At 39.0% G+C, this 15182-nt stretch overlaps 1 protein-coding gene across 1 annotated transcript in view; it reads left to right on the top strand.

Annotated features, from left to right (window-relative positions):
- ASTN1 (astrotactin 1) overlaps positions 1 to 15182 on the top strand; it is a 251664-nt gene that overhangs the window by 136211 nt on the left and 100271 nt on the right. The window contains exons 7-8 of the mRNA XM_058177507.1: positions 1030 to 1197; positions 4410 to 4494. Coding sequence (XP_058033490.1) covers positions 1030 to 1197; positions 4410 to 4494 — 253 coding nt within the window. The remainder of the gene's footprint in view (positions 1 to 1029; positions 1198 to 4409; positions 4495 to 15182) is intronic.

Raw genomic sequence — 15182 nt, 5'->3', positions numbered from 1 at the left:
AACATGTATGCCACATTTGTCATCTGATAAATGAACACCCAATAAGAGATTTTATCTTTGGAAACTATTGCTAATTCAACATTGACCTTAGGGGAAGTCGGTCATACCATATTGGATGGATGTGTGTTACATAACTTACTCTCCAATACCAAAAATGGAAAGATTAGTTCTTGTAGAAAACCAAATGCCAATCAGGTTGAAGCAGAACTTTGCTTCCTAATGGGAAACTCTTCTGTGTCCCAATAATTTGTTTATTAAGGTATGCAATTTCTTACTGTGATCTGAAGTGAAACAGTCTAGACAGATGTTCTGACATCTAGGCCAATGAGGGGGAAGATGCTTGTGAAAGAGGACAGAAATAGAGGATGGAGAACAGATCAGATTGATGGAGCAACTGACCCTGATTGGAGCAAAGAAATTAGTTAGCTGGAAATTTAATAGGAGATTTTGTCCTTGGAGCAACCCGGTTTCATGGATATCTGTTGAAGAGTCAGCTGGCTTTCATGGTATCAAATTTACTTCCAAACTTTCTGTTATTTGAACTATTTTGTTAACCTAGATATGCTTTTGTAAAAATCGTCCTAAAAATCATGATAGGAGATAACAGACACATGTGTAACCATATCTCCTAGAGATGGACATGCCAGGTCTAAGGCATCTGCAATGATCAATGGCTGAATCTTCAAAACAGGATAATTGGGGATGTTTGAAGTGGGTCCAGGAAGAGTTATTTCCAGACCATCTCCAGAAATGAGAGAAAATATGTCTGCCTAATGTTTTTGTTCAAAGAGAAGAACCAATGCTTGTTAAGTACATTAGAAAAGTAACCTTGAGGATATTTTCACACACAAATTATAAAGTGGATTTTAAGTTACATTAGACAAAATATTCATTCACATTACAAATCAATTTTCTTTTGTATGTGACGTAAATTAGAGTGAAGACTTAGGGGAAATTTAGATTTCATCCATGAAAATGCCTTCAGTGCTCCTCTTTCAGAATGCAGTTTCTTTCCATTTTCTGTTGCAGGAAGCCGATTTATCTTATTAGAGGGGAACCAACTGGACGCCAGTGACTGGTTAAATCCTGCCCAGGTGGTTCTTTTCTCCCAGCAAAATTCTAGTGGGCCATGGGCCTTGGATATGTGCGCCCGACGACTTCTCGACCCTTGTGAACATGAGTGTGATCCTGAAACTGGTAGGTGGGTGCAATGTGGTGATTGACATGTATCTGGTGGATTGTCAAGTTCCCAAAGCTATCAAAAACTGTGGTGGAAAAATGACCTTGACATTTCCTTTGTTTCTGTATGGTGATAACAAAAAGTCATATGAAGTTCCCTTATCTTGAATTTTTCTTCCATCCAGAAGACTATTTTTTGATGGATTATGTTACATTCTCTGATTTAGGCTGACGATCTTTCCTATCAACTATTAGAAGAAATACTTGCACTCAAATTTTATATATGCTGTTAGGAGGAGAACCTGAAAATATAAGAGTTTTTTTTAATATGAATGGTGCTAGATTCTACCATTTATTCAACAGACAATTATGAATTTCCAGGTGCTACCCCCTAAATCTAGAGATGGTATATCTCAGGAGATTGGTCCAGCCTTCTCTCTTGTGCACATGCTCACAGGAGGCATGTTTGTTCCCCTATGATGTGATGTGACTCATTTGCCCATCGTGTCTGCATTTCACTTATTCACAACCATCTGCCATAGCAGCTGCCAACTGTAGCAGGCCTCTGAGGGGGATGGTTTCAAACACCCTCCTCGGGCTTATCATAGATTTTTGCCAGCATTCTGTAAAAATGGTTATGCCTTCCAAAAAAAAATGACAAAATAAGTACTTCTGTTGTACCTTTTGTTCTTTTTGGCTATAATCTGACTAAATAGCTATGTAGCTAGTATTTAAAGCATACAACTGTGGAGTCCTCCTCCTCCTCCTCCTCCTCCTCCTCCTCCTCCTCCTCCTCCTCCTCCTCCTCCTTATATTGGACATATCTACATATATGTCCAATATAATTCAAAAGACAGAACTTACTTCCAACTAATTCAGTTGCAGCCTTAATGTAGGCTTTCAGAAATGTCATCTAGGGAGAGGAGTAAAGAAGTGCATTCAGTGGAATTATCATATGTCTGTAAGCCTTAAAGCACAAATTAACTTATGATAGCAATTGCAGATTTTTGGCATCATAATAATATATGGCAGAGAAACTCAAACTACTTCATTGCTTGAGATGCAGGATAAAATGGGACCTCTCCCTGCTTCCTGTTTCAAGTCACTTATGGAGCTAGAATTGTCACTGAATCTTATTTTAATGCTAGCAATGTCTAACTTTAATTCCATCACCTGGGTTGGGTGTTCAAGTGACCAATCATACTGCAAATATCTCAATCTACTGTTACCATTTGCAGCTTTGATATTAGAGTAAAAATAATCACCCCCAAATAGACACGCAGAGATGTAGAACTCTGTTTGTTCTAGTGGTTAAGGCACCAGGCTAGAAACCAGGAGACACTGAGTTCTAGTACCACTTTAGGCATAAAAACTATCAAGGTGACACCTTGGGCCGGTCACTCTTTCTCAGCCCAGAGAACTTACTCTACAGGGTGGTTGTTGGGGGTAAAAATAGGAGGAGGCAGAACTGTTATGTATGTTTGCTGCTTTAAATTATTCATAAAAATAACAAAGGCAGGATATAAACTATGTATGTATGTATGTATGTATACAATGGAAATCCTGAGTAGGGATCACACACACACACAGAAACGTCTGTGTGTGTGTGTGTGTGTGAGCCAGTGGTGGGTTTCAAATTTTTTTACTACCGGTTCTGTGGGTGTGGCTTGGTGGGTGTGGCATGGCTTGGTGGGTGTGGCTTGGTGGGCGTGGCAGGGGAAGGATACTGTATAATCTCCATTCCCACCCCACTCCAGGGGAAGGATACCGCAAAATCCCCATTTCCTCCCAATCAGCTGGGACTCGGGAGGCAGAGAATAGATGGGGGAGGGGCCAGTCAGAATTTTTCTACTGGTTCTCTGAAATACTCAAAATTTCCTCTACTGGTTCTCCAGAACTGGTCAGAACCTTGTGAAACCCACTTCTGGTGTGATCCCTATGCAGGATTTCCATTTTACTTGCCCAAAGATACACATGAGAAAAGGGTGAGTGTGGAAGGGAAAAAAAGTGTTGATTTGCTAAAAGCCTGGCCAAGTAGAGGATGAAATAGTCACCAGAATAGGAATAAGAATTCACTTCTAAATAAATAGCTGGCTTGAATGGGACAGTGGGAGACCTTCACTCTTGTGGCCTTTCCACTGAGTAAGCATCTTTCTTTTCTCTGCTTTGCACCTGTTGGCAATTTCATTCTAGCAATATGAAAGGAGAACAATTTCTTTCTGTCAACTTTCCTTTTATAGTTTTATAATCTTTTGTTATGCTCTCCACTCACAGTGTGATGCAGTGTGACCTTTTATGTATTTCCTCAAAAGTGCGCCATACTACATTCAGTGATTACAGCTTTATTCCTTTCTAAACTAATGTAATTCCTTTAGGATGAAAAGCTTGGTAAAGCTGGGTTTTCAAACAGGAATGCCTGAGAACTGATCAAGAAGAAGTCCCTGAAAGGCACAGTAGGGTTCCAAATAATTATTGTGTTTTAATTTATAAAGCAGTGACCTGGGTGGCATAAAGGAAGGAAAGGAAGTAAAATAAAAGACATAAAAGTATAAAAGGAAATAAGCAAAAGTTATTGAGATCTCATTCCTTGGCATCTCATTTAATAGAAAAAATGTCTCATAACTGATACATTGGATGACTTTTTTATTATTATGACTGTATTACTGGACATTTGTATGTTGCTGCTTGCAAGATGCCTAGAGTCATAATGACTGAATCAGCAAAAACATTCATATTTAAAAAAATTAATTACAGGTTGCAAATCAATATTTTCAGATTCAGCAATGATTAAGGAAATGTGAGATTGTGACCCAGATATTGTATGAAACTGGAATCAGTCATGTTTGTTTGTTTGTTTGTGTAGGGCAAGAGATCAGAGACCAGTCATAGAATAGGCATCAAATATTACACTAAAAATGTCCAGGCTTCTTTTCTTGTTGATCCTCTAACTCTTTACCTATTTTTTTTGCCATTTTATGTATTGTTCCCAGCTGTATGATGCTCTGCATGTGATGGGGTGGCGAGAATGGTACGCAGGAGGCTTTTAGGAAAGCATTGTGATCTTGCGCTTTTTATCTCCAATTCTATTCCTAGTAATTCCTAGTACGGCATTTTTCTTTTTCCACTCCCTGCTGCATACTAAATTGACAGCTCCCAGCAAAACTCATTCCCTTTTCAGAGTTGTTACTAACTCATTTATTATTCTCTTGTTTTTGTTCTTTCACTTCAAGGTGAGTGCCTTTGCTATGAAGGTTACATGAAGGATCCAGTGCACAAACACCTTTGCATCCGGAACGAATGGGGCACAAACCAAGGGTAGGTGATTTTCATAGCTCTGCCAGATTGTTGCTTAGCCTGAAGTGAAGGCGATAGCACCTCAAGCAGCTTGGCCATCAAGCAAGACAGCTTGGAAAAGTTAGAGAGCTGCAATAAAAGCCAAGTGATGCCTGTAAGGAAGTATTCACAATGTCCTGGACTTCAGTTTACCTTGTAGGGAGAGAATTGTTGAAGTTAGAGGATGGCTGATGTTAAACAAATATGCAACTAATAAAGTTTCAGGGCTTTGAAAGTAATAAATATTTTATTTCATGAAGAATAGCTCAGACTTCATATCTGCTGTGACCAACCTAGAGCAGGTCCAGTTGGCCCTGTTCAATCAGATCCATGGTGGATAAACTAAGATGAAGAAATTCTCTATAACTTCAATTATCAAGGTTGCTGGTGGTCAGTGGATCTGTGGACTTCAAGTCAAATGTTGACTGTTTCATTTAAAACCCTAAACTGCATGGCACTGGGACAAATCAGGCAGCACTTTATTAAAATTGAATGTGCCTGGTGCAGTAATTTTGTGAGAGAGTTTTATTTCAAGTCTCTTTTCGTACCAGCTGATTATGACTATCTGGCTTTTAGGGGGGTGTTACTGGAGCATTTAATTTTTCTTTCTGTATTTATTTTGCCAGTTGGATATTGGTCTGAATTTATTATTATGTTCTTGTTTTCTTTTTGTTAGATCTTGTATATTATCATATGTCCATTGGCACTAGGATAGGTTATAGATACAGTAAAAGAAATAGAGAGCCAGTTTGGTGTGACAGTGAAAGCACCAGGGTAGAAAACAGGAATCTCTTAAGTTCTAATTTTGTCTTAGGCACAAAGTCAGTGGATGTTCTTGAGCCAGTCCTTCTCTCTCAGCCTTAAGGAGGAGGCAATACAAACTACTTCTGAATATCATTGCAAAGAAAACTGCAGGGTCTTGTCCAGGCAGCCACCAAGAGTCAACCCTGACACAAAGGGACAAAAAAGAAGAAAAAATACATACGTACAAGAGCTGCTCAGAGATGCCTCAAACCGTGAAATGGGCAGCATATAAATTTAATACATTAAAAAAAATGGAAAAGAAGGTTCTACTGTGTCAGCAAGAAAAGGCTGCCAATGTTTTTCCACACTGTGTGGCATCACCTCCATTCAGTTGATGGGGGAGGAGAACAGAGATTGTGAGAAGATTCACGTGAGCCATATTGATTGTTCTTTGCAATGTTTGATAAATTTGCCTCATCTTGGTCTCCATTGTTGGGCTGGATCATAGAGAGCAACTGCTTGTTCTGTTCAAGTGGATTCTTCTCAGCCAGAATGTGACTAAACAGAATCCATCATGGAACATGGTTAATACTTCCTTCAGCATGAGATGTGTTCTGCTTCAAGGAAACATTTACAAAAACTCTGTTTGAAAAAGCCCTATCTTGATCTAAGAAGATTATTAAGTCACACTAAACTATTCCTTTCATGGTTTAAGTAACTGAAAAGATCCAGATTCATTTGATTAAATTGACTACCTGGATTCTGGATTCATTGTCATTTGTTTGGGACTTGGAACTGGGGATCTTCCTTAATCACCTATGCCTATATAGGAAAAGTGCACCTTGCTTGCTAGTTTCCTTGAATGTCTTGGCAGATCTTCATAAAACCAATTATGGTATTTTTCTGGATTATTTCCTGATATTGCCCTAAGGAACACTAATTGCTTCTGGACATCCTATCCTGTTGGGCTAGGTGTGGAAGGAGCCAATGTGTCAGTGGTAACCTTTTGTAAGCTGATTTGGATTTAGTGACAGTTATTCTCTTCTTATCCCATCTTGACTACAGCTTTGAATTTTATGGGGGTCTTATCTTGAAAGGTGTTTTGAAATTGTAAAAGACCGGGACTTGGCCCCTAAGGTATATAAGCCATAGGACTTATGTCCTTCCTAGGGATAATTTAAGTGTTTTAATGTTGTCACTTTCATTGTGAACTTGCTAAAAATTTAAATTAAAAGAAGAAAACATTTTGACAATGTCACTGTGCTGGGAGCTCTGTTAAGTAAAGAGGGAAATATGTCGTGTGTCCACCCCCCAAATGTGTAGGAAAAGGAAAAGTAGACCTTTATTTCTAGCCTTTTAATTGTAATTTGATTTTTTAAGTTTACTCATTGTTGCATTTAAAACATTGTATTTTCATTTCTTCTTCTTCTTCTTCTTCTTCTTATTTATTATATTTGTATACCGCCCTTCTCCTGAAGGACTCAGGACGGTTCACAGCCAATAAAAACAACAGAAAACATATAATAAAACAGCTAAAAAGGAATAGAAAACTTATTCAATTGATGGCCTAAAACTTTTAAATACAAATTTAAAACCCCGTTTAAAACCCCTGATTTAAAACCCCAATTTAAAACTATGTTCACGCTAGTCCTGCTCTTCGAAACAACAACGTCTTCAGCTCGCGGCGGAAGGTCCTGAGGTCAGGGAGTTGACGAAGCCCCAGAGGGAGCTCGTTCCAGAGGGTAGGAGCTACCACAGAGAACGCCCTCCCCCTGGAGGTCGCCAGCCGACATTGTTTAGCTGACGGTATCCGGAGGAGGCCCTCTCTATGAGAGCGCACTGGTCGGTGAGAGGCTACTGGTGGCAGTAAGCGGTCCCGTAAATATCCCAGCCCTAAGCCATGGAGCGCTTTAAAGGTGATAACAAGTACCTTGAAGTGAACCCGGAAGACCACCGGGAGCCAGTGCAGACTGCGCAGGAGGGGTGTTACATGGGAGCCATAAGCTGCTCCCTCTATCACCCACGCAGCCGCATTCTGGACCAGTTGGAGTCTCCGGGTACCCTTCAAGGGGAGCCCCATGTAGAGAGCATTGCAGTAGTCCAGGCAGGATGTAACAAGGGCATGAGCGACCGTGCATAAGGGAGCCCGATCCAGAAAGGGGCGTAACTGGCGTATCAGGCGAACCTGATGAAAAGCTCTTCTGGCGACGGCCGTCATATGATCTTCTAAAGACAGCCGTACATCCAGGAGGACGCCCAGATTGTGAGCCCTTTCCGTGGGGGCCAATAGCTCGCCCCCAATGGTCAGCGATGGAATTAGCTGACTGTACCGGGCCGCCGGCATCCACAGCCACTCGGTCTTGGTGGGATTGAGTCTGAGTCTGTTCCTCCCCATCCAGACCCGTACGGCCTCCAGGCACTGGGACATCACTTCAACAGCCTCGTTGGGGTGGTTAGGGGTGGAAATATAGAGCTGAGTATCATCAGCGTATAGATGACAACTCACCCCAAAATCACGGATGATCTCACCCAGCGGCTTCATATAGATGTTGAACAGAAGAGGCGAGAGAACCGACCCTTGCGGCACCCCACATAAGAGGTGCCTCGGGGCCGATCACTGCCCTCCTGTCAACACCGTCTGCGACCGATCGGAGAGGTAGGAGGAGAACCACCAATGAACAGTGCCCCCCACTCCAAGTCTCCCGAGCCGGCGCAGCAGGATACCATGGTCGATGGTATCAAAAGCCGCTGAGAGATCTAATAGGACCAGGACAGAGGAACAACCTCTGTCACGAGCCTTCAAGAGATCATCAACCAACGCAACCAAGGCTGTTTCCATGCTGTAACCAGGCCGGAAACTGGACTGGAACGGATCAAGATAGACAGTTTCATCCAGGTATTGGGGCAACTGTTGTGCAACCACACCCTCGACAATCTTTGCCACAAAGCAAAGGTTGGAGACAGGACGATAATTTGCTAAAATAGCTGGGTCCAGGGAAGGCTTCTTGAGGAGGGGCCTCACCACCGCCTCTTTCAAGGCGGTAGGAAAAACACCCTCCATCAAAGAAGCGTTCACAATTTTCTGGAGCCAGCCTCGTGTCACCTCCCGGGTGGCCAGTACCAACCAGGACGGACACGGGTCCAATAAACATGTGGTCACATTCAATCTCCCCATTAACCTGTCCATGTCCTCAGGAGCCACAGAATCAAACTCATCCCAGATAGTAACATCAAGACCTGCCTCCTCCACCCCGCCCGGATCTACCCAATCTGTGTCCAACCCTTCCCAAATCTGAGCGATTTTATCAAATAGATATTGTCCAAATTCCTCAGCTCGACCCTTTAAGGGATCCTCTACCGCTCCCTGATGGAGGAGCGAGCGGGTCACCCTATATAGGGCGGCTGGGCGGTTATCTGCTGATGCAATGAGATTGGAAAAATACTCCCGTTTTGCCAGCCTCATTGCCATCAGATAGGTCCGAATATGAGACCTAACTAGTGTCTGGTCAGATTCGGAGCGGCTGGCCCTCCAGATACTCTCTAGGTGTCTTTTCTGGCGCTTCATCTCCCTCAGCCCCTTGGAGTACCAAGGGGCTAAATGAGATCGGCACCGGGTCAGAGGCCGCAAAGGCACGACTCGATCTAGAGCACCAGCCACCACCCGATCCCGGGCGGCAACCAGAGCTCCAGCCGAGTCGTGGGCTAAATCCTCAGGGAATGGCCCAAGCTCCGTCTGGAACCTTCCAGGGTTCATCCCTGTGGCGGGGGTCGGCGGTTCGAAAGTCCAGCTGAAGGAGCAAATGATCTGACCATGACAGGGGTCTAATAACTAACTCCCCTAATTCCAGATCATTCAACCACTGTCCAGAGACAAAAATAAAATCCAGAGTGTTTCCCCCGATGTGAGTGGGGTCGTTCACTAACTATATTATGAGTTTGAGCATGGATAGGTGGATTTAATTCTTACTAATGAATATATTGGAATTGGCATCTGCTTGTCTTTGCATTACACTCTTGTATGTAGCCCTGATCAGTTGAAACAAAGGACTGTAAAGGAAGGGATAGTCACAAAATTTACCATTATCTCCATGTATTCTAGAAACTCAATTTCGGTATTGATATAAGATTACAGAACTCAACTCTATTTAGATTTTTAGAAAAATCTAAATAATAAATAAATAAAATAAATAAAACTCCATTAAACCCCAACACAAAATGATAGAGCTTCATTTCTTTTTTTACAGTCTAGTCCTATTTATAGAATTACTGTGAAATCAGACCTCAGAGTGCAGTGATTTCATCTTCCCTATATTTAATAGTTGACCTGAAAGGCAGGTCTGAGCTTGGTAGTTAAGTCTTAAAATTTATGTTGCTTAGTGACAGAATTTCAAAGAATTATTAATCTCTCTATGGTTGTATCCTGTGATTATAGGAGACTATAGAAGAAAATACGTATTTATTTTATTAACTGTGCTTATTTCACTCTTGGTATAATTCTATATTGGAGAGCAAAAAATGCTAAAAAGGAGAGAGACCACACTGCCCCCTAGTGCTTAGTGCCTACTAGTGGAAAATAAAGTTTGCAGAAGCAATTATGAATCCTAGGGTTGCCAGATCTTTGAAATGCTCAAAGCAGAAATCTTTGTGTGTAGCACAAATTTATATAATATCTATCTGTCTGTCTGTCTGTCTGTCTGTCTATCTATCATCTATCTAATTTCAAAATAGTTATAATAAATGTCTTTAATATATCCTCTCCTTTATGACAACTTCTTTCCCTGGATAAATCTCAGTCTCATCAATAGGAGGATACAGGTGAGTAGGTATTTTATTCTATAGTAAAGGCATTTGGGAGTCTTAGTTCAGTATGTCAGCATTATTCTTGGCCTGTACAAGGAAGCAATACTAGTTCATTAAGAGTTACCAGAGATAACAACATCTTTTTTACAATGATCAAAGGAACCAATATTATATTCCTTCCTTTTAATTTTAACAATCTTGATTATTAATCCCTTCAAATAAAAACCCAAAATTTGATTTGTTTTCATTTGTTCTTTCTTTCTTCTCACAAAATTCTTCAAGCTTTAGCAAGTTTCTTTGCTAAATTCAATATAGGAAAATTATCCAGATCACTATCTTTGTTTCTTTTTTTTTTTTAGTTTTTGAGATATTAGCCATTTTTTGTATGTTCAGTATCTTTTTCAATATCATTCTTTTTTTAAAAAAAACATTTTTATTTTTCTAGACAGACATAACATAAAAACATTTTCAGTCAAAATACAGACAGTGTGTCGGTTGGCTGATTGCAGAACTTTTGTGCATTTTCACCATATTCATAAAATGTAATTTATTTTATTTTTACATTTTACCAATCTAATATACATCCAAATATTTTAATCAATTGATCTTTTATTTAACTCTGAATGTTTCTTCCCTTGCCTCATATAAGTTGTACTAGATTTTACATTAATTATATTTGTATCATTCATTTCTTTTTCTTAATTCAAACCAATGATATTATGTTATATTTTGTTTGTTTCAACAATTCTTACATTATAAATATCTCTGTCAAACTTCAATCTATTTTTTATCTAGCCATTGATAAAATAAATCCTATATCTTATAGTATTGTTTATCTAATGTTCTCTAATTTCTCTGTTCTCTAATTTCAAATGTCAATTTACTCATTTCTGCACATTCCATTATTTTCTTAATAATTTCATCTTGCTTTGGTATTTCCTCATTTTTCCAGTTTCTAGCAAGTTTTTCCAGTCTTCCAGTTTTTTACTTTTTGAGATATTCGCCATTTTTTGTATGATCAGTATCTTTTTCAATATCATTCTTATAATCTGTGGTATTTAAATCTACTTTCAGATCAGTCTCAATCTTGTCAGATAAAACTTTTCTTCATTCATAACATCTTTGAAACATAATCTATCTATCAAGGTAGACACCCTTAAAATTAACTCCTGGATCCATTGTTCAAAAATATCCTTCAGTAGGTCCAAATGTTAAACTATTTTGCTTCATTCTGTATTTATTAGTAAAACCATTAGTAAGTGTTCCCCTTCTTAAATATAATCTTTAGTTCCTTCCAGTTACCTCTAGTGTCTAATCTTCAATTACTCTTTCTATCGCATTTATAACAGGATTCAAAACAAAGGCACCTTCCCATGAAAAAGATCATAATAATTCCCTTAGTCTATTTGTAACTTTCTAAAATCAGTTCTAATCTCCCTATTGCTGTTTATCCCAAAAGGAAAAAATAAGTTAAACTTACACTTGTATTTAAAACTTCTTTCAATAGAGATTGTTCACCCAGTACTATAAAACTTGTCTCTCCAAGGTTCCTACCATGTTTCCCCAAAAATAAGACCCTGTCTTATATTTTTTTGAACTCTGAAATAAGCGCTTGGCCTTATTGCCATGCGCTCAAAAGCCCAATTGTACTTATTATCAGGGGATGTCTTATTTTGGGGGATACAGGGTATTAGCTGAAAAGCAGTTAAGAATTTTTAAAAAGAATTTAAAATAGAAGTATGTAATCCCTATATACACACGTACAGACACACACTATATAGGTAGTCCTTGACTTACAACTGTTCATTTGGTGACTATTCAAAGTTACAACAAGTCTGAAAAACAATGACTTATGACTATTCTTCCTACTTACGATCACTGCAGCATTCCCTTGGTCATTGTGATCAAAATTCAGGTGCTTGGTAACTGATTCATATTTATGACATTTGCAGTGTCCAGGATCATGTGATCACCTTTTGCAATCTTCTGACAAGCAAAGTCAATGGGGAAGCCAGGTTCACTTAACAACCGTGTTACTAGCTTAAAAACTGCAATGATTCACTTAACAACTGTGGCAAGAAAGTCGTAAAATGGGGCAAAACTCACTTAGCAACAGAAATGTTGGGCTCAATTGTGGTCATAAGTCAAGGACTACTTGTTACGTGTGTGCGTGTGCGTGTGAGAGCCTAATTATAATTTTTAAAGGTTACTTAGATAAACATCATTTCATGCACGTTTCCAAAAATAAAAGTTTCATATGTCAGTTGTGTGAAGGAATGTTCTTGAGTACACAGGGCCTCTGGGGATGCACTACCTCACATGTCTTCCTAGCTTGCCTCTTCTTTACATGTCACAATGCAACTTGTACAATATGAATTAGGCTCCCAGGGAGCCATCACCTACAGTTCTGATCACAATTATTGGGGTGTGATAATAATAACTGAAAGGTTATGGTGATGTATATTTGTTCTTCATTTGCCCTTCCAATCATAAGATTCTAAGCCTCTGGCCTAAGAACTGTTTTCCTCCAGTTGAGTCATTTAGATAGTTCAAGAATTCAGACTGAACAGCAGAAGTCTGTGTTCATCGGAACAGTTTTCCTATTTGCCTTAGTTCCATAGAATATGTCTCAAAGCATAACCCCCTCCTGACTGATCACTAGGAATTGTAGAAGCACTCTATCAGTTCCAGGTACTCCTGCTTTAGGAATCTTTAGGAATTCAATATGCAATGGGTATTAATTAATACTCGCAACTTATGAACTGTTGGATGTATAATACGTATATAAGTGTATATAATACAGATGAGATAACTAGCCTGCTGTGCTGTCAGTGATTTACTATTTTAATCATGTAATGCCTCCGTTTATACATAAATTTACAAATTTACATAAATTTTTCAGTGGGTATAATTGAACCAAAGACATGCGCATTGAAATAGTGTTGGGTTAGGGTTCAGTTCACTGGGAGAATTAAAAACATTCCTGATTATTTCCAAATGAAATCAATTTTGAAAGCCCTTACCAGTATTTAGTAATACATCATACGTCGGTTTAGCTCACGCTGGTAAAAGCCTGTTATTAAGGCTTATTAAGAACACAGTAGCCTGCAATTACTGCAGGTTCGAGCCCGGCCCAAGGTTGACTCAGCCTTCCATCCTTTATAAGGTAGGTAAAATGAGGACCCAGATTGTTGGGGGGGCAATAAGTTGACTTTGTAAAAATATACAAATAGAATGAGACTATTGCCTTATACACTGTAAGCCGCCCTGAGTCTTCGGAGAAGGGCGGGGTATAAATGTAAACAAAACAAAAAAAAAATATTGCCTATGTGTTTGTACTTTAAGATATTTAATTTTAAATTAATCTCAGAATGAGAGTCAAATATTTTTAAATCTTGTGTATTGGATATACAATATTTATTTTTATATTTCAGGCTTCTGTAACAAGTTCCCCTAACTCTTAATTAACAAATAAATGTATTCCCAACACAGCAGAATTACCAGAGAGCAGAACCGCTGACTAAGAGTATGGAAAATTGCTTGAATTGGAGCCTAATCATTGTAATGGCTTGTGTGCTAAGGCAAAGAGGTTCTAGCATACTGGCATATATAAGAATCCTAATTATCCATTTACATCCTTTAGCCACTGTGTTATAATTACAATTATGGTAGTTAAGGGATGTCAAAAAAGGACAAAATTGGATTTTTCATCCCCACCTCTGGAGGTTTATGGCAGAAAAATAGATTGTAATCCGTGTTAATTAATGGGAATAATAAACCAGCAACTTCTTGGCACAAAGCTTATGTATATCTCATTTGTATAAATTGAGATATGCCCTCCATTTCCCCATTGCCCGATCACTAAATGATAGTGCAGGAAAAAAGGTTTTTGAATGACTCGGATCAAATCAACCGGCAACCGAATTCAGACAAATTGTCATAGCTTCAGAAAGGGGCATTGAAAATAATAAGGCTACTGAAAACTTAATATGTGATATAAGATTGAGGGCATTGGGCATATTACTGGGAGAATTAAAAGCATTCCTGATTATTTCCAATTTAAATCAATTTTGAAAAGCCTTACTTCAAAATTTGAGACTAAAGGAGTTATGATAATGTTCTTCAAATATCTGGCAACATACTTGGATTTAGTCAGACAAAAAATTATGATCCTGTGTTGACAAAATTAAGTTTTAAAATAGTCTGGTACAGCCGTCTTTAGAATTTCTATCTTTGACAAATAGCTTTAGATAAATAGTTTAGATCAGCAGTCCCAACCTTTGCGGCTTGGTGGCCTGACTGTGGGGAGGAGGGGAGCCGACCACATAAGCAGCAGACCAGCGCACTCATGTGTGCGCATTGGCCCACTGTTCGTGCAAGTTGTGCTGTTCACGCATGCATATATGCCAGCCTGGTTCCAAATAGGCCATGGTAGTGGGCCCAGGGGTTGGGGAATGGTTCTTGCTTTCTTTATTCCTGAACTTTTAGTCCTTCCAAACCATGTTCTCAGTTCAGAATCTTCTAATTTTCATTACCAGATTATCATTCTGAGCCTTTTGTAGGCAAATTCTTTGCTCATGATCATTACTTGTAATACCTTTGAAGTTTCTCCTTTTTGAGTTATTTGGATTTTTTTCTTTTATCTTCTCACAGAACTTCAAACAACAAAACCTATAGAATCTTTTCTATAATTAAGGAAGCTTTCTAATTTTTGCCCAGCCTAGCAAGATAACATTCTAGCCTGTCATTATGCTTGACTTACAAATATGATTATTCTCCAATTTGTATCTGTCTTTCCTTCTAAACCCTTGCTATGAGACAGTTACTTTTAAGTGGCCTTTTGCCTTTTATTTTCTTGCTCTCCAATGATACAGTCTTCCTTTACTCACACAATTATAGATAGTCCTCAATTTACAACCACAATTGAGCCCAAAATTTCTATTGCTAAGCAAGACAGTTGTTAAGTGAATTTTGCCCCATTTTATGACCTTTTTTGCCATAATTGTTAAGTGAATCACTACAGTTGTTAAGTTAGTAACATGGTTACTAAATGAATCTGGCTCCCCCATTGACTTTGCTTGTCTAAAGGTTGCAAAAAGTGATCACATGACCCCGCGATACTACAC

This window comes from Ahaetulla prasina, chromosome 3 (genome assembly GCF_028640845.1).
Source record: "Ahaetulla prasina isolate Xishuangbanna chromosome 3, ASM2864084v1, whole genome shotgun sequence".
NCBI lineage: Eukaryota > Metazoa > Chordata > Lepidosauria > Squamata > Colubridae > Ahaetulla > Ahaetulla prasina.
Note: the sequence above shows the minus strand (reverse complement) of the source record. Positions and strands in the feature narration are given on the sequence as shown.